A 27,272-nucleotide genomic window follows, 5' to 3' on the forward strand; every position below is an offset into this window, starting at 1 on the left:
ATATACTCAGGCAACTAAAGCCAGTTCTTTATACGTGGTGTAATTTGTAAATGGAGGTGGAACGTGGCAAGACAGAAAAGAAAATGTGTCGGCCACATCAGAAAGGAATGTATATATGTGTGCAAATACTAACCACTAACATAAAACTGAGGTTTAAATGTGTACATCCTGGTTAAACTTTAACAGCATGTTTTATCAATTAACACATAGCATAGAAAATATAAAGCAAAGCAGAACTTGTGAAAATTTTTTCTGTCTTGAATCAATTACTTTGCCAACTGGTTTTTTTTTTTAAAATTCCTATAAAATAAACTTTGGGTAGTAAGGAAATATGAAGATTTGCATAACAACGCAATCTAAAATGTTGACTGAGGAGTTTATTCTTCTGGGTCAAATATAATTATAGGATTTGATGATCAAACATTTTTAACTGACTCACAATAATTCTAAGCATCACTTAGTCACTGAATGTGATGACACAGAGCAGCTCCAAATGTTGAAACCAAATATAACTTCTTCTGCACTTCAGAGAATCTTAAAGTTGGAGCAGTTTAGAGAAGTTTAACTCTAATCCCCCTTCTCATTTAAGTCATAGATCCTTTTAACCCTGAAGCTATCTGCCAAAGTGTTCAAACAAGTCATAAAATATCAACAACACAAAATATTAAGAGTAATCAACCTCTATGTGAATCTTAAATGCATGCACTGTGGTACTTTTATGCAAGTACTATTATTTCCCTTTTGGACAATTATAACTATTACATGTTAATATGAGACCAAACTGACTGTCCACAACATTTTACCAAATTATTTGTCCTACTCATCATTCTTGGCAAATATAAATAATAGTATTTATAGTAACTGATCAAAGAAATTTATTTTTAACATTTATTACATAGCTCTCCATTATTTTTAAGATTTATTTTTATTCAGCTGTATGCAATTGACAAGGTTGCCTTGGACATAGATAAGTGTTACACTGCTGGGAGAAAAGTAGCCAATAGGGTCCGGAGCAATAGCCTAGTGGCTCAAGTCCTCGCCTTACATCTGCTGGATCCCATACTGAAGCCTGTTTGTGTTCCAGCTGCTCTATTTCCCATCCAGCACCCTGCTGGTGGCCTGGGAAAGCAGTAGAGAATGACTCAAATCCTGGGGACCCTGTACCCACAGCCATGTGGGAGATTCAGAAGAAGCTCCTTCTTCCTGACTTCGGATTGGTTCAGCACTGGTTGTTGTGGCCACTTGGGTAGTGAACCAGTGGAAGGAAGATCTTTCTTTCTGTATCTCCTTCTCTATGTATATTGGCTTTCCAAAAAATAAATAAATAAATAAATATATTTTTAAAGTTCTGTAAAATATCTGAGGAGACTCACATAGGAGGAAAGGTCTTTTTCTTCTGCCTATAGTTTTGCACCCAAGATTAAACATTAGTTTGGTGGGTGGAGGCCAGCAGTGGTGGCGTGTGTATAGAGGAACCATCACACAGTGAGCCAGAAAGCCGAGAATAGAGGACGAACACTTTTACTTGTATAACGAACACTTTCATGAGAACTACCATTCATGCGCAAGCCCCACTAACTTCAAGATCTCTCATTAGGCTTATCTCTCCGACAGCAAAAGCACATCATGTCTCCAACCCAAACTCAACAATCATTAAAATTAAAGCACTGTCCATTAACATATGACTTCCTGGGTTCAGACATCTGCACAGGTTTGGGGAACAAGTTCTATTCAAATGATTATGACATGCTTTATTGTCACCATTACAACAATCCTATAACTGGTAGTAGTATTATTTTCACTCAATTTGCAGAAGATACTGAGTCCTTCCAAGGAAAGTGATTTTCCTAAGAATGCAAATACAGGAGTTGATGAAGCCAACAACCTACTCTGAGGTCCACGTTTTACTTATCCTGTATCCCTGCGAGAACTGCTTTAGTAGGCTGGCAAGGTCAGTTTTCTAAGTTTCCAGATCCGAAACTTTCATAAAGTGATTCAAGGAAGAAAAGTAATTCTACGAGGCCTCCGAAGAAAATACAAAATTACCCTAAATGACACAGCACCTACTTAGGTTCAATATAATAAGCTTATTATTCATGTTATTTTCATGCATCGCAACCTAACTATATTGGTTAACATTAATAGTCACTTATTTTCTACTCATAAATGCAGTAGTACTCATATCATGTACATTGCAGTGGCATTACTTTAATGAGCATGGTAGGCGAAAAGTGGGTCACCATCTGTGGATACCGCAGAGAAAAACAGTCTCAAGAATTAATCACGACATCATGGTTAAATCAAAAACATGACATGCTGTGTTAATTCTGGCTTACTTTATACTTCAAAATAAAAATAGCAATCCAAGGATGGAAACTGAGTTGGCCAAAATGTGCTCCTCTTGGCAACATAAATTATTATTTTGCTCTCATGTCTTCATTATGATAAGTTCCATTCAATTTTTTATAGCATTAAATACCAGAACTTTGAAGTATGCTGGCTGAAACATTTACTGTAAACAGACATTAATTTTAACCGAACTTTGGGGCAAAACGTGTCCCTAATACCTGGGAGAATCATCACTTACTATGCCCTTAGACTGTCCTTAGCACAGGAAAAGGATGCTAGAAACTTAGCAAAAAATATGATATGCTTAAAAAATTAATCTTTTCCTCAGCTCTAGGCAATGACCTAGGTTACTTTGTACATAGTCAAGTACTATGCTGAGGGAGACAAGCAGTCAATAGTTGGTAGGCATTCTGGTTCTGGGGATTGCCAAATTTGTGTTAACTATATCATTCTGTCAGCATAGTTGCCTAATTAATTAATTAATTAATTAACTAAAGACATATGGGATACACCAAGGGGGGACATCTCCATGACTGGGCAGGTCTGGGACCCACCCGCCACATTCATTAGGTGGTGAATGGGACGGGGGAGGGGTGCAACCTTGAGCCTCCTGGCTGCTGGTGGGTCTCAGGACCGGGAGTCTCATGCCTGGACACCAGACCACAGCCACCATGTGCACGTGGTGAGCTGTCTCCAGGCCTGCCTGGGCTCCAGGGGCTGCTCCCTTCCGGGTGAGTACACCAAGGGGGGAGGGCTCTGTGACTGGGCAGGTCCGGGACCCACCCGCCACCTTCATTGGGCGGTGAATGGGATTCGGTGCCAGGCTCTGCCTGCTGGCCGCCGGACGGGGAGCTCTGGGGTTTTGGTTCTTTGAGTCACTGCTTAGCTCCAAGTTGAACCCATTGTGTTTCTAGGACGTGAAGTATTCGTAAAGATTCCCAATGACAGTAACTCTTCCTTTGTAAAACTTGTAATCACTGAACAATGCTGACCACCAAATACCAGTCCATGCAAAAGCGATGGCTTGGGACTTGTCCAGCAGAATTATATGCTGTTACCTGACATGAGGATGGATCAGGAGAATGGTCACATTAAGCAAGCCATTACCAGGCAGGACTGAGCATACCTTAGCCCACAAGCAAAACTAGAGACCAGGAGGGAGCAAAGGTCTTGCCGAGCTAGGCTCTTGCACCTACTGGTCTGCGTGAGCCAGGAGCACTAAGCCACAGTATCTAAGGCAGAGATCAGGACAGGTGAGGGGCTGAGCCAAGCTGAGTCAGAGCAACCACTGCCATGCATGCGCGTGATCTATGGCTGGGAACAGGCCCAGTTGGGGAGCCAAGAGGACAACCCTAGCTGGGTTGAGTTTCCCACCAAGGGGCGTGTGATCTGGAATGGGGGCTGCGTTCTGATCAGAAAACGGTTGTAGTCTCCCTTGGCACAAGTGTAGACTGGGATTGGATGCACTAGGTCGAACCAGACTGTAACACCATCTGGTGTCCTGGAGGACCGGGATGGATAAGCGATGGACTAGGCAGGGTCTCAACCCCCTACTGAGCCATGTTTGAGCCATATGTGGGCATGGAGGGGCCATGGCTGGGCTAAAACATCCAACAGCAAGGACCAGTTTGGGTTGAAGGCCAGTCAGGAAAAGCCACTGTTCCTGCTATGACAGGAGGTAGACTGAGTAGGGCTGGTTCATGGACCCACTGGTAAGCGTGAAACCTGGCCTTGGGAGAGGTTCTGATGGAGGAGCCTGGGCAACTCCTCTGGCAGGACACAGACCCGGCAGGTAAGTGCAAGAAACATGATAAGAAACAGCCCAGAACAGGCCATGGAAAGTTACCCACTGGCATACATTTGGCATGGATCAGCGGAAGACCAGGCTGAATCTGTCCACGTCATCCACTGGCAAATCCAAGCACCAGAACAGTGTGGGTCAAGCTAGGTTCAGTCGCAACAAAGACTAGTGCATAATAGAGAATGCCAAGGTGAGGTTGCCTGTACTGGATGTGACCGCAGTGCCCAAACAGCAAGCGTGAGAACAAGGAAGGGAGGGGGCAGGGCCAGCAGGGGAATAAAGGGTGGTTCCTTTGCTGGACAGATACTCCTGCTGGAGAGTGTGGGCTTGGATGGGGGCAGACCAGACTAGGCAGCGCTATAACACCTGTGTGCCTCATGTGGACTAGATCAGGGAAAAGCCAGGCTGGGCGGATTATTCCTACTGGTGCAAACAAAATTAGAGTGGGTGAGGGTTGTTTGGGCTTAGCCACAGCATTAGCTGGCAGTAGCTGGCACTGGGGGCTAGTTCTGTCAAGTCAAACCACAGAACTATCTGGAGAGTGCATAACCCGGGAGTGGGAGAGGAGTGGGAGGGAAATAGTGGGCTCATCCCTCTTGGGTTACTACTTCCATGGGAGGGCATAAAGCTAGGACAGGGGCTGAGGTGGAATGGGGTGCGGGACAGACTGGACTACTGCCATACATACTGGCAAACCATGGTAGGGGGCGGGCCTGGTGGGGTTATTGCGAGTCGCTCTGACCAGGCTGCAGCTCCCACTGGTTTATGCGAGGGCTGAGTATGTGCTGGGCAGCACCAGGCTGGACTGCAACACCCATTGGTTCCAGTGGAAGTCGGGAGTGAAAACAGAACAAACCCAGCAATTGCAACCACCAGCTGATTGGGAAGATGGACTATGCTAGGCCCTGTACTTGCTAACACATACAAGAATCTGGTTTGAGAACATCTCAGATAAAGCTTCTTTGGAGATCTCCCCAATCAAAATGCTGGACTCAGAACCCTAACCAAGAAAAGACAGAAGACAGAACAGGTCAACCAACCATCTCAGCTATATCTTGGCAGCGAAATACGGGGCAAACAAAGACTCTATGATGGACTATGTCAATCAGTGGATTCTTCGAATACCTCATAGTGCTTGGAGTGGCAAGATTGGCAGCAATTCATAACTGGTGAACTATCAAAACCACATGAGCAAGAACCTCGGAGCATGCCCTACATCCAGGCCCTGGGAGGGTGGGAAATTGGGTGGGCCTTCTCCCTTAATACCCTCCTTTAAACATGAAGGAAACAATATGGAAAACATAATATTCTTATCCACTTTCCTACCCTAATTAACTATGTAAAGATTGTCAAAATATAACAATAAAAATTAAAATTAAAAAATAAATCTTAAAAAAAAAAAGACATATGGGGAAGGTGGGAACACTGGGCTGGGAAATGCCACCCTGGCCCCAATGCGGGGGGATACGACTGCAGATTGCCTGGAGAAGGGGTATTGGCGTGGGAGTAGCTAACGTCATGTTTCACAAGGGAGGAACGACTTTGGGGTCTTATAAGAACCCAGCGTGGCACTTGAAGGTAGGTGAGTGCGCTGGGACAGAGTAATTCAGAGGGAGTAAATTGATCACATCTGGGTCAGGCAAAGGTACACACCAATGTGGAAGAACTAGGCTAGGCTAAATAGCCCACTTTTTCCTCACTGGTGCTCTCAAAAGCTGGGGCTGGCGGTGGGGCAGGTGGAGGGGCATGCCTGGCTGATGTAGGCCACAGTGCCTGTTCATGAGTGTTAGAGCAAGGAGTGGGCTACATCAGGCTGGGCCACAGCACTGAACAGAAAGTGAGAGAACTGGATCTGGGGGCAGATTATGCAGAAATATTTTGGGCTTGCCCCTTGGCACTGCAGCACCTGCCAGTTTGCACACAGAGCTGGGGGATATGATAGGCTGAACCAGGCTAGACCACAGAACTAACCTGACGGGAACTCACCTGACACTTACAGGAGCTGCGGCTCTGAGAAGGCCAAGTAGGGCCAGGCAACAGCATGTGCAAGCAGCAAACGCAAGAGCCAGGACTGAGAACAGGCCATGCCAAGCAGGGCCTCTGCCTCTGTTGGCATGCATAAGATCTGGAGCTAGAAGCAGGCCTGTAGGGGAACTTGCAGAACTGTCCCACTAAAGGAGATTCAGGGAAGGCCAGGCCAGGAAGCACTTTTGTGTGAGCCAAGTCAAAGCACCTACTGTTATGCAAGAGAGCCATAATAGGGCTGGGCTGCATCTGGCTGAGCTAGGTTGCAATATCTGCTTGTGAAAGCTGAAACTATGCATGAATCATGCCAGGCTGGATCAAAGCACCTGCCAGCATGTCAAGACCCAGGGCCAGGGCTGGGCCAGGTTGGGCAACCCTGGGGTCTCCCCTGCTAGGCTGTACCTCCCACTGGTGAATGCGAGAATGGGGGCTGGGAGTCAGAAATTCAGTTTGGGTAGCATTACCATACAACACATGCAAGATTTGTTAGTGTCAGGACTGGGTATAAATCATGTCAGGCTAGACCACAGTACCTCTTGGCAGGTGCAATTTCCGGAGCTGTGAACATGACCATCAGCGGATCTGTGGCTACTTGTCTGCCAGGCTGTACCCATTGCAGATGAGCACAAGAACTAGGGCTGTGGACAGGCCACCCTGCACAACGTGGTGGTGGTGTTACCTGTCAGCATACGTGAGGACAGGTTTGGGGGTAGGGTGGGGTGAGCTAAAACATGCTACCCATGGTGCACACGAGAGCAAGATGAGTTAAAGGCTGGGTTGGGCTAGGCTTCAACAGAGGCTGGCATATGCAAAAACTGTGGCTGGGGGCAGGCCTGGTGTGAGTGACTGGAGGTCACCCAGACTAGGCCATGGCACCTGCTGGTGTGCTGTCTGTGTTGTGCTGGCTGGGCTACCCTGCAGCAGCTATCACTTCGCAAGAAATATGGGGTTTTGGGGAATCTGATCAGATAGTTGCATCCACTGTTATGTGCCTTGGCTGGTACAGGTGAAAGACCATATCTAACCCTGTACTAGCTGGCACGAACAACAGTCAAATCTGAGATCACCCCAGGTTAGGTTTTTTGAGAGATTCCCCAACTACATGGCTGGACTCAAACCCTGGCCACGGGGAAAATCACAGGATGTGTTATCTGACCTTGAGGTGAATCTGTGGGGACTGGGCCTCCTCAGTTGCTGCTGATGCCTGTGCAGTGGACAGCTTGCAGATAAGCAAACAGGGGACCTGACAACCAGCTCATCTGGACCATCAGAGAACTAGTTGGAGCACTCTCCTGGCTAAGCATTGCAACACGTTCCTAATGCACTAAGGTGGATGTGGTCAGCCCATATACCTTGGATTTTCTCAACCCTGGTTTAATGAAACTGAAAACATCTCAAAACTATCAAAACCACTCAAATAACACCCTTAGAACACTCTTCCCCACACTGGGGTCTCTAAGGCATCATCAAAAACTGTCCCCATCCCTGGGAACTGATGTAATTTGACAACAAGGAGCAGCCCCTTACCCCTCCTCCCCGGGGAACACGAAAGGAAAACAAAAATATGTTCCTTGCTCCTTCCTCTATATCTGAACCTCTCTATCCTAACCAGAGGCCCACGTGGGTATGCATCCTTCTCAACTATGTAAACAATATTAAAAATAATTTTTTATTTGGAGAAATATTTTTGTCAATACATTCCTATTCTCTTCTATGGCCTTCCTTTGTGTAGATCAATTCAGTCCAACTGGATGATTGCCCTGGGTCTCTGCCTGCTTAGCCTATGTGGGAGGTCATGGGCACACAGCATACTGTGTCCCGGGGTTGGCCCTTGGTAATGGTTTGGCTAACCAAGACTCCAACCTGACCTAATCACTGGCTATATGGCTGAGTGAGGGGTTTGCACCCCAGTTTCTCTTCTCTGACCTTGATAAGCAACATTGTGAAGTCAAATACCCATAGCCTACCTGCCAGCCACACGTGGTCAGCGTGACCTGAGGCATACCTGCCAGCTGTGTGTTGTAAATGACCTATTACATGGAGGGTCCAGAGAGATAAATATGCCTTATATAAAAAAAAAAGAAAATGGAATAAATGGAAAAAAAGAAAATTAATTTATATTTTTAAAAAACCAACACATTCCCATGAACATTCTGATGCACTTGTGTGAACCCGAATGTTCATCACCTCTGAGAGAAAAAAAATCAATCCTGAATACAAGGAGTGCCTTGTGGTGCAGCAGATTAACTCACCACCTGCAATGCCAGCATCCCGTGTTAGAGTGCCAGCTCAAGTTCTAGCTGCTCTGTTTGCAATCCAGTTCCCTGTCAATGTGCCTGGGAAAACAGCAGACAGTGACCCAAGAACTGGGTCACCCATACTGGAAACCCAGATTCAGTACTGTCCCAACTTTATCCTTAACTAGTCCTACTCATCAAAGCCATTTGGGGAGTGAAAAAGCATTTGAAACTGCGCTCTCTCTCGCTCTCTCTCGCTCTCTCTCTCTCTCCTTCTCTGTAAATCTTTAAAATAATAAAAAAAAATTATCTTTAAAGCAAACAAAAAAACCATAGTAGTATGACATTTATAACCACTATTTTAAAAGATAAAAAGTCCAACTTTTCAAAAACAAAACTTGTAGAAATGAAATTTGTTATTTCTTTCTGAATGTTTTACATTCCCCATTTTGAAGTGTTTTTTGTGGTGAATCCATTTTCCCCCATGTGTTACAGTAGGTCCCCCATTCTTTTAAAATGGATATAATATTTAACAATACTTTTATTCTATTTACATGGGTCATAAATGTATTATTCCATTCTACAGTTTTCTTACTATGGTGTAAGTTGTACTGAAAAAAGAACTTAATCATGAAGAAATTGCTTTTTTCCTAGTTATCACCTTTAATCATATCATAAGTGTAAAGTAACTACTGATGGAGCCATTTCTTAAGCATTCATTATTTATTCTTCATGAAACTTACAGTGTACTGGGCCAAACTGAAGTCAAGAGACAGAAACTCTATTCAGGTTTCCTGTGTGGATGGCATGGGTCCAAGCACTTGGGCCATCTTCTGCTGCTTTCCCAGGCACATTATCAGACAGTCGAATCAGAAGTGGAAAAACAGGATTCAAACTGATACCCAGGTGGTATGGCAGACGGTGGCCTAACACACTGTGCCAGCCCTTTGGACAGAGTTCCCTTCCAGAGCAGCACACTCCTTGTTTGGTTCCTACCTCACTGATCATGCTTCTGTATTTTCCTTGGAAACTTGCTTTCTTCCTGTTTCTGAGACGTGTAAGAATTACCACTGCAAAAACCTGTTAGCCTCAACTTCACAGTTTATCCAGCATCTAACCATTTCCCATTATTATATTAATATTTCCCTTATTTGAACTTTTGTTTCTTAAACTATTTCAATAATTTCATTACTGCTTGCTCCCTTGTAACTTGTCCCTTGTAACTAAAGGGACAAACAAAAGACTAAATTTATAACTTGCATAATTTCTTTGCTGAAAACACAATGAAGTCTTACTTATCCTTTAATTCAGAATCAAAAAAGGTTTTCCAGTGGTTTTCAAGACCATGGGCCATCTGGTTTCTTGTCACATTAATCCCCTTATCTCTTTCTCGTTTTTCCCCTTCCTTGCTTTATTCTGGCCTGCTTGCTATTTTTCTAACTCAAACCAGGCCAAGGCTCATCCTATTATCTACTTGGAATCCTTACCATCCTTGATTTTGTACAGTGTCCAACATGTCTAGAACTTTCCTCTCCTTTAAGCATTTCCTTCTCAGTGAGGCCTTCCTTATATCCAACCTATTGAAAGTTTCACCCCCAATTCATTTTCCCCCTACCCTGCATTCAGCATTAACAGTAACAGACATACTTATATCTATTTTTCATGCTTTACTTATATCCTTGTATGAACAAGTTTCATAAGAGTATAGTTTTCTCTTTTTTCTTCTCTGCCATATCCCACATTTTAAAGTATCATCTAGTATGCTGTAAGCACTCAAAACATAGCTGTTAGATGAAAGTTAGATTTGATCCACTTTGTTTATATATCTAAACATGAAAGGCGTGCGAGCAGGCATTGTGGCACTACTGTTTAAGGTGCTTCTTACACACCAGAAAACAGCAATTGATGGCTCTGGTGCTTGGGTCCCTGACATCCACATATGGGAGACCTGGATGGAGTTCCAGGTCCCTGTTGTTAGCATCTGGGGGGTGAACGAGTGGATAAAGAAATTCTCTATTTCTTCTCTCTCTTCCCTTGTGTCTCGTTATCTGTGTTTGTCACTCTTTCAAATATATAAAATAAACAATGAAGATACAAGGAAAGATATGTATGAAGGAATCCTGAAAAATTAAAGAATTTCTTCTTTTTATATGATTCAATGTCAGAAAATTATAAAGCCCTTATAATTTGAGCATACCGCTAAGGATTTATTAAAATGACACCATGTATAAGCCCCTTAAATATCTGATTTTGTTTTTTGTAGTTATACTTCTTATAGTACCCTTTTTCCTAAATCAACTGCCCCTTAAATTCATATGAAACGTAGTGGTACCCTCAACTCTGCTATCAAAAAATTCTATATTGAGCCGGGCACCGTGGCCTAGGGGCTAAAAGTCCTCACCTTGAACGTGCCGGGATCCCATATGGGCGCCTGTTCTAATCCCATCAGCTCCACTTCCCATCCAGCTCCCTGCTTGTGGCCTGGGAAAGTAGTCGAGGACGGCCCAAAGCTTTGGGACACTGCACCTGTGTGGGATACCCAGAAGAAGTTCCTGGATACTGGCTTCAGATCAGCATAGCATCAGCCGTTGCCATCACTTGAAGAGTGAATCATCGGACGGAAGATCTTCCTGTCTCTCCTCCTCTAGTCTGTACATCTGACTTTCCAATAAAACTTTAACAAAAAAAATTCTATATTTCAGCATTTCATTGATAATTATTAACCAAATAAGGAAGAAAAAACTTTTCTTCAAATAAACCTTAAAGACTTGGTATTGAAATTTTTTCATGAAATAAGTAAAAATGTCTCAGCAAGGAATATATACTTTTTTACTTGAAGGGATTAAAATAAAAATTTACTTGTAAGCGCTAGAAATGACCACAAAGATGATTATTCTGTTCAGACAACTTCTTCCAATCTGACTGCTCTCAGACATTTCATTATGATTTGTCACATAAAATTAAAAATAAATTACAGTCTGAAGGCATATCACATGCAGTCAGCTGAAAGTGTGATGATAATGGTTTCCTAAGATTATATTTTCCTCACCGAGTCAGTTTGGAACTAAAGCATTGACTGTCTTCCTGAAATAGGCCAGACCAATCAGACAAGCTGTTAAGCTGGTGAGGCTTCTTGAAGATCCATTTCAAAGGAGTAAGATATTCACTTCCTGAATTATCAGGCCTGCATTTTAAAATTATTATTATTTTCTAAAAATACCACCCAGATAGGTAAGCCATGCTTCCTATCTATACACAGGGCCATGGTTAGTTTCTCCTTAACTCTGCGCTAAATCCGAGTGTAGGAACACTTCCTACCACTGTCGTCTTCTTTCTGCCATTTCTGTGGCAGATAATTTCACAATTTTCTATGCTACCTCCTTCCACCTGTCTTTAATGTGATACTACTTTTTTAGATGAACAGGATATATTTCTAACATAGGCAATTTTATCTATAAATTTTAGAGGCCTATTAGCTTTAGTCTGTCACTTTGTTCAATGTAATTTATTTTGATTTTCCTGAGAAATTTAAGGAAAACACATGACTCTCTTGAGATACCACCTACTATTATTCTTCCCTGTAGATAAAAAGCATTATAAATCAGTTGCAAAAAGCAAATGGAAAAAGTCTTTTGATATGAAAAAAATCACCATTCATGTTATCAAGTAACATGATTCAAATTCAGTTTATGACTTTTTTTTTTCATTTTGACATCAAAAAATTATGAAATTCACGATTTTACTATAGCCATACTTTTGTTAAAAATGTCAACTATTTCTATCTATTAGCTTTTATGGTTCAAGCAAGCTAAAAAGAAATGAAAGCATTAGAAATCCATAGATATGTACTATATCCCATAACAAACGCAACCTTCACCACAACACATGATAACCAAACTCTCTTCAACCAAACACAAGGAAAAGATCCTTCAGTGTGCATGTGAAAAAATCAATTGACATATAGGGGAGTGGAAATCAGACTTACAACTGAAATGCCACAGGCCAAAAGAGAATGCAACAACATATTCCAGACTGTAAAAGCTAGAAATTGTCAGCCCAGAATAATGTACCCAGCAAAGCTTTCCTTTGTTTTTGAAAATGAAATTAAATTCTTCCACAGCAAAGAAAGCTAAAAGAATAAGCCTCTTCCAAACCTTCCCTACAAATGATAAAGATGTTCTATTTACAGAAAAAAGGAATAGCACCTACCAAAACCAAAGTCAAATGTGAAGAACATACCAGTAAAATAACAACAGAAGACTAAATCAAGCAATGAACAACCCATTGCTAAAATGACATAACCAAATTACCACCCATTCAATTAACCCTGAATGTAAATGGCTTAAAACCATCAATCAAATGTTATAGATTAGTACACTAGATTAAAAAAATAAAGCCTACCTGTTGTCTGCAGGAGACACCAACAAAGATCAGTGCAAACTATATTTCATGAATTTTGATGTTTTTGTTTCTATTTTTATTTCTTCAAAACAGTTTATTTCTCATTAAATTCTTCACTGACTCACAGGTCAGACAGTAGCATCATTTTCTTCAAAAACGTTATTCATTTTCCTTTTCATTTCCTCAGTGACACATTAGTCATTGAGTAGCATGTTACTTAACTTCATGGCATTGTAAATTTATATTTTTCTTTCTGTTGTTGATTTTGTTTTGTGGGTTTTATTTAAGGAGATGTATAGCAACTTCGAAATGGAGAATAACATATCCAGATGTGAGGATACAGTTCAGTATGCATCTCTACTTCCAGATTAAAGATGGATTCCCGATGAAACTGTTAAATATATCTTGACAATAGGGTGCTGGACTCTGACATTGTCTATGTCCACAATGATGGACATATGACTGTTTATGAAGAACTATACTATTGTAATAATACAGGTGAAACTAGTGAGGGTGGGAGATGGGGAGGGGATTTGGGGAGAAGTTAAGGGAAATTCCAGAGCCTATGGAACTGCATCAGAAAATAATAATAATAATAATAATAATAATAATAATAATAATAATAATAATAATGGAAAAATAAAAAGAATTAGAGATCAATAGATATATATTAGGTCCCATTAAAAACTAAGGTAGAAACATACTTCAGCATTTTGAAGTTTTTCTTGCTTATTTATTTTCACTGATTTCAAATGCACAGAGATAGAGACGAGACAGACTGAGACACAGTGTATATAACACAGATCTTCCAACCAGTGGTTCTCTATCTAAACACAACATTCAGGGCTGTGCCAGGCTAAAGCCAGGAGTCTGGCACTCTATTTGGTGCCCCTACTTAAACACTCATGCCATCATCTGCTGCTTATCCTGGCATGCATTAGCAGGAAGCTTCATCTGTAGCAATTGCACGACTCTAACCCAACACTTGATATCAAATGCAAGTATCCCAAAGCATCAGCTTGACCTCATTTTTGCTGTTTTTTCCCACATTCCTATCACTTTTTCCTTTTGAAGCAGGCGAAAATACTTTTCCCATTGAAGAGCAAAGTAACACTCAGCCCCATGTATTCCATCCTTCTCTTCTGCCCAGTATTATGCTGCAAACAGAATGTCCTAGAGTTGTTTAAGGAACAAAAGAACTACATGCCATAGGAACTGCAAGACTTACACAGTTTGTATTAACCTGGAAAGTACATGTGCTGATAGACTCTAAAGCGTATTTGATTAAAGGATCCAAAACTCAAAATTAGATGAGGGAAAATTTATTTGGAGGCATCCTCCTTAAGTTACAGGATTTAATAACTAGCAAGAATCCCAAATGATTCAGACTCATTTCTAGGGATTTCTTAGAAATTTGGACAATCCCATGGCTGGTATCAAATGTGAATGAAATGCTGAAACAGATGGAAGAGAAGGGAATTCCTAGACTCACATTTAGTTGTGGCTCTCATTCAAAGACCACAACTGAAGGAAAAGGCCGATATCAAAGAGGGCAATAAGTGAGGATGTTTACCCACCAAAAGCCAGGCATTTAAAATTAAATGCAATGAAAATGACTAGAAATTAACTTATCAAACAATCTGAAACTGTAGTGTTACTCAATTATTTGTAAGAATAAATGTGGTTTATTCAAATTAATAATAAATATATTAAGCATGTATTTTTATAAAGTAGCCCCTACAAACTGGAAAATACACTCAGCACAAACACCATAGATAATGACAGATTTGATATATTCTAAGTATTTTGAAAGCTGATGAAAGTATTTTTTCCTGTTGGAGACAACTTCTACACATTATAAGAGATAAGAAATACATCCTAGTTACAACTGATTCTCATGATTATTTATTCGTATAAATACCAAGGCACTCAATATGTTTTAAAATAGTACATGCTTTTTTTTGTTCTATTATAACTGGATGACTGCCAGTGTGACGAAATCCAAAATTCTCCCAGAACATACTAAATTATGTTTGGTGTCCTCTCTCTTTAAAATAACAATGGAAAATTTTGTAGTAGTACAATCCAATGCTGGCTAGAATAGATGAAAATATAAAACTACATTTTGAAAAATTATTGCCTATTTACGCAAGGATTCATAGCTTGTGATCAGATATCGTGTGTCTCCTGCTCTGCACTCTTCTGGATTGTACCAACTCCTGCTCACTTACCACCTTGTCTCTGGTTCTTCTATCACAGGTCAGAGAAAAACCACAAAGGTGATGGGAGATCAAATTTTATCAGCAACCAAAAACAAACTGCAGAACACCAATAACTCTAAATAGGATTGCTTAGGTCATCAAGTCACTAGGATCATGTATTTCAATTGCCTCAGCTTCTAACATTCTTGTAAGAAAGAAGGATTTTCGGAGATAGAAAGAGAGGTCTGATCTGGGATAGAGTACACTATCATTTGACTGCTGAAAGCTATGAGGAGATAAGCAGAAGGTAAAATATACATGCATACATAAATGCACATTTTAGATAGAGTATTCCCTATTAACTCAAAGCATTTATTTTAAACTTGGGATTTTTATGATTAATTGTATTAAGTTATTTCAGATTTTTCAAATTTAACTCAAATATAAAGACATACTTACTTAGAAGAAACCGCCTCCATGAACTCATCCAGAAAGTCATCATATGCAGGCCCTCTCACTCGTCTCTGCCGCAGTCCAATATACAATGGATCTTTAAGTAATTCCTGTCAAAAACAGGAAACAATTTAGAAACAACTAGAAGCAGATGACGTGTTCTTCCTAATCATGTTTCCTTTTCTACACAAAACAGATAAGCAAAATTCTGTCATACTAAATAAAAACTAAGCAAAAGAATCATTTACATACCCTTGTATAGAATTTAACTGAAGTGTTCATACAACAAAGAGGAAAAATAAATTCTAAATACCAGAAATATTCTGGATAACTCTAAGGGAGAATACAGGGATCAAAACCTCTCAGTGGTGTTAATTAGAAAAATTTACTTCATATTTTATAGGCAAAGCTTAACATATATATTAGAGAATGGAGACATAGCAATTCCTTTCTTAGATTTATTTTCTGCTTTCAAAACCGGTTTTCAAATAGTATTTTCATTACATATTTAAAATGATAACTGATGAAAGTAGTCCAAGATTAAGACTATGATTTTTTTTAAGCTTTTTTATATTTTATATCATTTAAGTTGTCTGTAAATTAGGGCTTGTGAGAAAACATTGCTCTGTTCAACTTTTAGTCTGCATAATATATAATATTTATTTTTATAAATCCCCTTTTTTAACTGTTAAGAGTAAAACATGCCTATTCCATGATCATTATGTCTTCCACGTAGAGCAATAATTTTCTTCTTTTTTAATTTTTACTTTTCATGATACAGTTCCATAGGTTCACGGATATCAGTTTTTGAGTTGAGGTATAATTTACACATAGTAAAATGTAACCAATCACAACAACAGCTCTCAATAAATAAGGAACAGATGGGCCCGGCGGCGTGGCCTAGTGGCTAAAGTCCTCACCTTGCACGCTCCAGGATCCCATATGGGCGCCGGTTCTAATCCCGGCAGCTCTACTTCCCATCCAGCTCCCTGCTTATGGCCTGGGAAAGCAGGCGAGGATGGCCCAAACCTTTGGGACCCTGCACCCATGTTGGATACCCGGGATACTCTAAACATGGAATTCCTGGAGATCTATTTAACAGAATATGTGTATATCCTGTACCGGACACTGTAAAACACCACTGAAGGAAACCTTGCTGAGTTTGTAGGCTGTTAAAAACACAGAAATCAATGTCACATATTAGTAAAATAATTGACCAAACTGTCACTTTCATTTACCAGGAACAGAGAGAAATCTACATAATGAACTTGTGAATCGACCTAAGGAAATTTCCAGGCAGAATGCTGAACTACTTATTCTTGGCCTTTTATTTTTAATATATCTTCATTTCTGAAAGGCAGAGTAAAGAGACAGAACGAGGGGCCCGGCGCGGTGGCGCAAGTGGTTAAGTCCTCGCCTTGCACGCCCGGGATCCCATATGGGTGCCGGTTCTAATCCTGGCAGCTCCACTTTCCATCCAGCTCCCTGCCTGTGGCCCGGGAAAGCAGTGGAGGACGGCCCAAAGCTTTGGGACCCTGCACCCGCGTGGGAGACCCGGAAGAGGCTCCTGTCTTCAGATCGGCATAGCATTGGCCATTGCGCTCACTTGGGGAGTGAATCATCGGATGGAAGATCTTCCTCTCTGTCTCTCCTCTCTGTATATCCGCCTTTCCAATAAAAAATAATAAAAATAAATCTTTAAAAAAAAAGAGAGACAGAACGAAATGATCATTTTTCTACTGGTTCACTACTCAAATGGCTACAATAGATAGGGCTGGGTAAAATCACAGCCATGAGTCAAACTCTAGGTGTCCCCAAAAGATGGCAGGGACACAAGTCTATGAGCAGTTATCATAAATGTTAACGAAACAGTAATTCTCTTATGCCAATGAGTTTGGAGGTGGTTTGTTATATATAAATGACTTTTTTCGGGGGGGGGGGGGAGTGCAGGTATAGTGATGTTTGAATCATCTTAACTGGAGTTTAATTAAAGTCAACAAAAATAGCCAAGTTCACAGCTGTTGTCCTAGTGTAATAATCAACAGCTTTCTCTCACATTGTGAAATTACCTCACTTATCTAACAAAGCTTATTTATAACATACTTTATAGCAGTGAGTTAAGATTTCTGGCTGCCTGAAAATTAGTGTGTTAATAACATGAAGGGTTTTCAGATGTAATATAAAATCTGGAATCAAGTGCTGTTGTAAAGCCCAGTTGTTCCCTAAGGCATGCGAACTTTAGACAATTTACTGGCACGCTTCCAAGCAGGTGAGGGCAAAGTGTCAATGTGCTACTAACAGCTGCCAAAATCGAAATTTCTTCATGTCTGGAATATATTTAGTCTTCTAAAATGTGAGTTACAAAAAGAACAAAGTAGAGTGGAACAAGTTACATATTTTCCCTTCTCTTTTCTCCCACTCCTTTACATATTAATATTTAAAGTACATAACATGGAGAAACATGAGTACAATATTGTCAATTATAATAATAGTACGAGGAAGACAGAACTCTTGAATTAAATGAAAGTTACATATTTTTCCAATATTAAAAGTATCCCTGTCAAGATTATTGCTTTTAAATATTCAAAAAATAATTTTACTTGCTAAAATTAAGACAGCTTAAATAATGGATGAATTCTTGGATATTTGCTCAAAAGTTAACATCTACAAACAGCAATTTAATAAGATCATTTGATTTCGACAAAGACTTCACAGACCAAGAACCCTGACAGAGAAGAAACAATATTATGCCCCGTCATCCTAAACAGGACAGATGAAAACTTCAAATAAACAATGAGAATATCACTTATGGTAATTATGAGATAAGAAGTATGCTGTTAGAATTATACTATTTCAAGGAAAATAATATATGGATAATTAGAGAACATTTGAAAAAAAGTTTTAATTCACTTTACTGAAACTTACTAAATGTGCAACTGCATAAAAATCAGTTACATATCTGATGTGTAACTTAACAATGTTAGTGAAAGTTTTTTATACAACTAGGTTATCATTTTATTTTGTGAAATGTGCTTTGTTCTAAAGTGTCAATCTTTTTTAAGATTTAGTTATTTTTAAGGCAGTGTTACAGAAAGAGTGGGAGATACAGAGCAAGAGATCTTCCACTTGTTCACTCCCCAAATCACCGTTAAAGCATGGACTCAGATCAGGAGTTTAAGGTCAGGCGACCAGGTCAGGAACCAGGAACTTCACCTGGGTTTCCAACATGGTGTATGGCGCCAAGGAGTTGGGTCATCTTCCAGTGCTTCTCCAGTTGCATCCATAGAGAGTTGGATGGGAATTGGAGCAGCTGAAACTTAAACTAGTATCCATATGTGATACCAGCATTACAAGTAGCAGCATAACTTGTTATGGCACAATGCTTACCCCTAAATTATCAATCTTCTAAAACAGCTATTTGATAAATAGGACATGGTGACTGTATATACGGTCACGGTGCTGTTCCTTATGGTTATTTGTTGATAAGTTGTGATAGGTGTGATTGGCTGAAAGAGCTCCACAAATATTTGAAGTGGTAGAGAATCCACAATTACACTATTTTTCTTCAAAAATATTCACTGGTACAGCTCTGAAATATTGGGTTCGAAGCAACAGGCACCATGAGGGAAAACAGCCCTAAACAAGTGTCCTTAGAAACTCAGCACATGGATCAAATAACAAGCATAAGGATTGTGTGATTAAAAATTGCTACAAATAAATAAGTTTTTGTTTCAAAATGATTATATGATAAGTGTATCCTTGTTGGAACTAACTATAATAAAGTAGAAGCAAATGTGGCAAAGCTCAGTTATTTTTAAAAGTAAGGAAGCACCAAGCCAAAAATGTACCAACCAAAGATACTGGGTACTTATAATTATTTCAGGAATGGCTGAACGGGATAGAAGATGAGGTGGAAAATACCAGAAGAAAATGGAAGCAACTGTGTCTCTAGGGCAAAGCTGGAGAGGAGCATTCAGTAGAAAGTCTACAGAAGAACACTCCAAGAAGCAGGGAAGACTGTACAAACACACAGCAGCAAGCAGGATCATACTGGCAACTCCCAGGCAGCAAGCATGACATTTTCTTGGGCCAAGTTGCAAGGAACCTGCAGCCCATGTGAAGAGACAGAGCCATACAGTCCCCACCAACTGAGTTTGGCCTGAAGAGGTGACAGAAAACAGAGTATTCACCTCACCTCGGGAAAGGAAGATACACTGAATTGAAAGCTGCTGTGGCTTATGAGCCACTGGTAGATTTCACTCATGGGAGAAATCTGTAGGACCCATTGAGTGTGCCCTTTAGAGTTGGGGCGGGGGGGAGTGGACAGTGTGTCCTCTTGTTTCTCACCTCCTCCTGACCAACTTCTGTCAGACAGTCATGTGGCTATAGGAATGGGTTGACTCTCTCCATGGTAAGAAAGTTTCACAGGGTATATGATCCCTTGCACCCTACAACTGCTAGAGGCTGGGACTGTGGGACTCCCATGATAACACAACAGGCCAAGAAACTGAGGAGGGTGTCAGATGTGGCTGGGACTTTGGCTAACCACTGGGTCCATCTCTAGAAGCTCAGAGTTCCTTGAATTCTGGGGAGAGCTATTGCAAAAGTATTTGTGTTTACACTTTGATGTACGCTGAGTCTTTGTGTAGCATGTGTACCTGAACAGGTGCAGTGGGTAAATACTGTGAGCTTACTCAGGGAAGCTGGTTCACCTTGAGGGAGCTGGGGCATGAACATGCCATCCAAAATGATGATACCTTCCCACCTGCTAATGGTAAAGATCTGCCATGCCTAATTGGGAATGTCAACCTGGGTTGTTGTCACACCTTCAAGCTCTTCCCAGAAGGCCCTGTCCCAAATCAGTACACAACTCTGGATATCAACAAGTGTCTACCCAGAAGCATAAAAACAAATACAAAAATAAAAGAAATACAACCAAGAGAGACAATATGACTCATCAAAAAGAATGTATCAACGCTTCAATTTTATACTGTGTAAGAGATGGATGAAATGCCTGAAAAGGAATTCAAAACATGATCATAAGATTATTCAAAAACAGAGAGGTGATTTAATGAGTTAAAGAAATCGTACATGACAACCTCTGCCAGGAAATAGAAATAGCAAGGAAAAAGTAAACTTAGATAGTAGAAATAAAGAATTTAATATCAAATAAAAATACAGCAGAAGTAAAACAAACTCAGAAAAAAGAAGTAACATTTGAGCTACAGGCAAATCTACAAATACCTGTCAAACAAAAGAAACTGAAGTTAGAAAAAATGGAAACAGTTTTCAAGATTTATAGAACACCATGAAATAATTAAATAAACATGTCCTAGAAGCTACTGAAGATATAGAAACACAGAATGGCTTAGAAAGTTTCCTAAGTCTAGCTCCATCCACCACTGTTATGTGGTGGGCAAATCTTGAGCCGGTCTGAGCTTGAGGTCTGAGAAATTTCTCCAACCAGAGCCACCATGCTGGGAGTAGAGCTCAAGTGAGCCTGGGAAGAGGTGCATCTCCCAGCTGCATAATCTGGGTTAGGTGGCCCAGGTAACAATGGTGCTGGGCCAAGTCCTTGCAGCCACCACATGGTACACTCTGAGAACTTGGGGGTGTGTGAGGTTATAGAGTCCGAGGAGATGGGGGGAGGGGAGGGATGAACAGAGACCTGAGGGTTCATGTCCAGGTGAGAAATGACTTTTCTGAAACTTCCATGGACAAAGCTACTCTACTTAAAGGGCAACAACAATGAATCCACCAGTGAGCTTCAGAAAAAGGAACAGAACTGCACCATGAAGTTGAGAAATACGTGAGTGAATCAGGCCTGGGGACAGAATCTGCAGTGAAGTATGTGGGCTCACCCAAGTGGAATAGCAATATTTGTTGGCACACACAAAAACTGTGGCTGGAAATAGGCCTGGTTGGGGAACTTAGGGGATGACCCATGTGAGTTGGAATTCCTACCAGTGAACATGAGAGCCAGAATTGATGCATTGTCCTGGGCTGAACATGGCTGCAATATCCCTTGGCACAGGCATGGACTGGGTCTGGGGAGGGCCAGACTGGGCTAGACTCCAGTACCCACTGGTACTTGTGAGAGTCAGGAGCAGTGTAAAATGGGCTGGGCTAGGTCTTGGCTCCTGATAAACCATGTGAGAGCTGTGTCTGGGCATGAACCAGGCGTAGCTGTGCTGCAACAACCAACAGTAAGAACCAGAAAGAGTGTGGGCCTTTAGAGCCTGGCATGGTGGTCTAATGGCTAAAATCTTTCCTTGAATGTGCCAGGGTCCCATGAGCACTGGTTCTAATCCCAGCAGCACTGCTTCCCATCCAACTCCCTGCTCGTGGCCTGGGAAAGCAGTCGAGGACAGCCCAAAGCCTTGGGACCCTGCACCCATTTGGGAACCCAAAAGAGTTCCTGGCTCCTGGCTTCAGATTGGCGCAGCTCCAGCCATTGCGGTCACTTGGGGATTGAATCAACAGATAGAAGATCTTCATGTCTCCTCTCTCTCTCTCTCTCTCTCTCCAATATATATTATTGCAAAAAAAATAATAATAAATAAATCATTAAAAAAAAAAGAGTATGGGCAGATTGCGCAAGGACACCATTCCTACCATGACAACAGGTGGACAAAGTCAACCTGGGCCAATAACCCACCGAAATGAGCAAGATCTGCCCCTGGAAGGAGACCAGAGAGAGAGACTTGCTGAACTCCTTCATCAGGTTGCAGTTCCTGCAGGTAAGCGCAAGAACCAAGGCAAGGAGCAGCCCAAACCAGACCAGGTTACAGTACCTGCTAGGATACATGTGGGTCGGGTCAGGGTGTGGGCCAGGCAGGGACAGTTAATCATAGCCACTGTCAGAGCTGAGAACCAGGATGGGATGCAGGAGGGTCTGAACTGGGCTGCAAACCCAGCCAGTTCACACTTGAGCTGGGACTAGGGGCTGACTGGTCAAGGCTAGGCTATAACACCAACCAGCACAAGTTGGAACTGGGGGCAGGCTGGATCCAATTAGGTTGAAGCACACACTGGTGGATGCTGAATAGATGAGCCATGGCAGTATGGGTACACTGAGTGTTAGGTCAATGAGCCCCAGTGATGGAGGGGCCCTTGGGCTCACCTGCAAGACGGGTGCTGGATCCATGAGCCACAGGGGTTGGGTGTTTGGCAGGACCCAAGCCATATAGCCCAGGACTTTCACCCTGCCTGCATGGAGGGTGTCAGGTCTTTGAGTCCCAAGCGTGGGGGATCTAGAGGGGCTTAAGTCTCCTGGCCCAGGTCACTGGGCCTGCTTGCATGTTGAGTATCAGGTCCATGAACCCCGGAGGTGGGGGAGCTAGCGGGTCACGGGTCACACAGCCAAGGGCTTTGGGCTCATCGGTGTGATGGGTGCTGAATCTGTGAGTCCCAGGGGTGCAGGGGCCAGAGTGGCCTGGGTTTTTTGGCCCAGGTCACTGGGCGCACCTGTTGATGGGTGCCAGATCCATGAGCCCCAGGGGTGGGGGGGGTTAAAGGGCCCAAGTCCTAAGGCTCAGTTGCATGGTGGGTGCTGGGTCCATGGTTTGTCATCAGAAACAGCACAGGAAAGAAGGGAAAGACAAAACAAATCATAAAAGGAAAAACTGTCAACCAGAATATTTATCCAGTGAAGCTCTATGTATAAATGAAATGGAAAGATTTTGTCACTACCAAGCCAGTCTTACAAATGTCACTTAATAATGTGCTACATACAGAAACAGATACATAACTGACTTCATAAAAGAATATGAAGGAAGAAAATCTCTCATAAAAGTATAGAGATCTAAAAATAAAAACACAATAAGAATATTTATGGTATGGGCCTGGCGCCGTGGCCTAGCAGCTAAAGTCCTCACCCTGAACATGCCTGGATCCCATATGGGCGCCGGTTCTAATCCCGGCAGCTCCACTTCCCATCCAGCTCCCTGCTTGTGGCCTGGGAAAGCAGTCGGGGATGGTCCAAAGCCCTGGGACCCTGCACCCGCGTGGGAGACCCGGAAGAGGCTCCTGGCTTTGGATCGGCATAGCATCAGCCGTTGCGCTCACTTGGGGAGTGAGTCATCGGATGGAAGATCTTCCTCTCTATCTCTCCTCCTCTATGTGTATCTGCCTTTCCAATAAAAATAAATAAATCTTTTTAAAAAAAAGGATTTATGGTAAAGTGATAGAAACAAGGAATTATTTATCAGTAATAACCTTGGATGTACATGGTCTAAATTCTCCAATTAAATGACATAGACTAGCTGCATTCATTTAAAAAAAATAAAGCAAGACCCTTCAGTACACTTCCTACAGTAAATATACCTCACTAACAGAGACACACATAGACTGGTAGTGAAAGGATAGAAAATAATATCACACACATGGGAAAATAAAAGTGAGCAGGCATAACCATCCTGGCAGCAGACAAAATATACTTTTAGACAAAAAGATATTGAAAGAGAAAAAGAAGAGCATTATGTCATGATTAAAGGATAAACTCAACAGGAAAATACGACTACAGTAATTATATATGCACCCAATACCAACTCGTCTAGGTTTATAAAACAAATGTTAGTGAATCCAAAGGGAGACAAAGTTTTCAACACAACAATAATGAGAGCCTTTACAACCTTACTTCCATCAATGGACAGATAAACCAGTCAGAAAAATAAAAAACAAAACAACAAAGCTCATCTACAATCCCGATAAAAAAGATCTAATTGGTATCTACAGAACATTTCATCCCAGAGCTGTAAAACACACATTTTTTTTCCACTAGGTACATGGAATATTCTCTAGAACAGACCATATGCTAGGCCATAAAACAATTCTTAACCAACTTCAAAAAATTGAAATCAGACCATGTATCTTTTCTGACCACAATGGAATGAAGCTGGAAATTAACAACAAAAGAAATTTTAGAAAACATCCAAACACATGGGGACTGAACATCATGCTCCTTAAGGAACAGTGGATCATAAAAGAAATAAAAGGGAAATTTTAAAAATGCCTAGAAATGAAGATGCAATGCACATATCAAACTTCATGATAACAGGAAAAGCACTCTTGAATACACCTTTGTATATTGTATAATGTAAAAATGTATATCATATTTTGCTGAATGTCCTAGTAATACAATAGTTTATATATACATAAAAGATACTATATTTTCCTTGTTTTCTTTTTATAGGAGAACCTATATTTTTGCCCTTAATGATAATAAAGGACATAAGATCTAGATTATGATTTCTAATACATCTAATTTATTACTAAATCATTAAATTCTAATATATTAATTTATTAGTATATTATAAATTTCCATGCAATATTTAAGAATTAGAAATTTGAAACTGAACAGGCTAGTTTATTTGATTAAAAGATGTTTATGGCAATCAGTATATACTCAATAGATGTTTCCAGGAGAATAAACCAAAGACTTTATATTAAACAGGACCTTCTTAAGAATCAAATGTCACCTAAAATTACATTGTACTACTGAAGACTTATAGTATTACAATCAACCACATGAGACAAGGAAAAAGACTGGGCATTGGATAAAGAACAAAACTTAGAATTTATAGAATTTTAAGGATTCAAACAATAATAATATTGATCAATTCCTACCTTTTTCTATCTTAATTCATTACCTTCACAATCAAGATTCTAACACTCAAAACATTTTCTTAATATTTTATTTTAAATTTATTTTAGTATTTTTATTATTATAAAAGTAATATCTGCCTGCCTTAACTGTTAAAAAAATTACTAAAACAATTAAAAACAAAGAATACTTTTAAAAGTGCCAGACAAAATGATTAACATTTCATTATGATTCTGGATGAAGTGCAGAATTTTTCACATATTGCTAATTTAGAAATGGTTCGCATATGATAACCACTCACCTCAAATTCATATTAAGTTAAAATAAAATTATTCTCCTATTTTCCACCAAGTTCATGTCTTATTTGAATTTTTTAAAATTTTGGTCTATATTGGGAGTATTTATACATCTCAGATTTCAACAAGTTTCTGTTAATGTACATGAAATCAAACTAAGGAAAGAATCTATTCTTTGCGAATACAATGACATGATGTCTCAGAAAACAGCATTTTAATAAAACACACTATCATCTGTAGAGGGGAGAAGAGAAATGAGAAAACAAAACTCTAGATAATTTACTTCTGGTTCAACATAGACTTTTACAATAAGACTCCAGACTTATCAAATGTAATATGTCTTAAAGGACTGATTCTTGTACTAGATGAAAACAATAATTTTTTAAAGTATTTTAAAAAAATTTTTTAAGTAAAAATATTTTTAAAATATTTAAGTAAAACAGTCAACATAATAATAGCATAAATCTTTATCAAGGCATCAAAAGACACCAAGGCCACAGATACAAGATTAATCATACTTTAGCGAACAGAAAGAATAACTTTGAGTTGCGTGGCAGATTTCAGGTGAGAGTAAATTTCATCAAGTTCCTTTATAAATTCAAGTTCCTCAAATAAGCTCAGATTGCAAGAATTAGTGCTATTTTAAGGCATACTGCCATTTACAGACTTAAACTGTTTACCTCATTTTCTGTGCCCACATCCAGCATGACAGGCAGGCATTCTTGAGGATTCACTCCTCCACAAGCAGTGTACAAAGCCAGTTTACCCACTGGGATGCCCATACCATTGCAACCCAAGTCTCCCAAGCCAAGAATACGTTCGCCATCCGTCACCACAATAGCCTGGAAGAAAAAGAAAAACATAGCTCTTAAAAGATCTTGAAAATCTTCACAAACAATTTTTGGTCTCTATTGCTGAAGTTAATGTAAATGTAATGAAATATTAAGCAACTAAAACATACCCGAGGGCCCGGCGACGCTGTGGCCCAGTGGCTAACGACCTCACCCTAAACGCGCCAGGATCCCATATGCACACCGGTTCTATCCCAGCAGCCCCACTTTCCATCCAGCTCCCTGCTTGTGGCCTGGGAAGGCAGTTGGGAACAGCCCAAAGCCTTGGGACCCTGCACCCTTGTGGGAGACCTGGAAGAGGTTCCGGGTTCCCCAGCTTTGGATCGGCACAGCACCGGCCATTGCGCTCACTTGGGGAGTGAATCAGTGGACAGAAGATCTTCCTCTCTGTCTCTCCTTCTCTCTGTATATCTGACTTTGTTTAATAAATAAATAAATAAATAAATCATAGCCTAAATATGACTAGAAAATATTTTATCATCATAACTGGGGAAGAATGGAGAAAAACAATTTTGATTTTTATATACATCTTAAATGTGTAAAAAAAAATAATTAATGATGCTATTTTCAATAAATTTAAAAAAAACCGTGCACACAAAGATCCAAACAACCCAAATAATGTACTTTCCATCTAGCAATACAACTGGACAAAAGTACAGAGAGATGAGCTTAAAGCTTAGGGCACCTTTGAAACTAACCAGATTCACTTTGAGTACAATCACAGGAATGCCCCCATTATATCCTGAGTAGACTGAGTTTATAACTATCCTTGAACACTCTTTGATCCTTCATTTATGCAGCCTGGAACCAGTTTCCTATTCCCAGAATAATTTGACACAATATGTTCAACTCCTACAACCGCTTAACATATCTTTCTACTATCTTGTTTTTTTAAGATTCTTTATTCGTATTGGAAAGGCAGATTTACAGAGAAGTAGATACAGACAGAAAGATCACCCATCCGCTGGCTCTCTCCCACAGCGGCAGCTGAGCTAATCAAAAGCTGATCTGGAGCTTCTTCCGGGTCTTCCATGTGCAGGCAGAACCTCAAAGC

General features: G+C 40.6%; 1 protein-coding gene across 3 annotated transcripts in view; it reads right to left on the reverse strand.

The window, feature by feature from the left end:
* The window catches only part of ME1 (malic enzyme 1), a 168,405-nt gene that overhangs the window by 66,749 nt on the left and 74,384 nt on the right, over window positions 1-27,272 (reverse strand). For all 3 annotated transcript variants that reach the window (XM_040983693.1, XM_040983692.1, XM_040983694.1), the window contains 2 exons: window positions 26,048-26,209; window positions 15,474-15,577 (listed from right to left, as the gene is read on the reverse strand). In XM_040983693.1, the coding sequence (XP_040839627.1) occupies window positions 15,474-15,577; window positions 26,048-26,209 (266 nt within the window). The remainder of the gene's footprint in view (window positions 1-15,473; window positions 15,578-26,047; window positions 26,210-27,272) is intronic.

The sequence above is a fragment of the Ochotona curzoniae genome, unplaced genomic scaffold, assembly GCF_017591425.1.
Source record: "Ochotona curzoniae isolate NIBS_2020 unplaced genomic scaffold, NIBS_Ocur_1.0 contig_3819, whole genome shotgun sequence".
Classification (NCBI taxonomy): Eukaryota; Metazoa; Chordata; class Mammalia; order Lagomorpha; family Ochotonidae; genus Ochotona; species Ochotona curzoniae.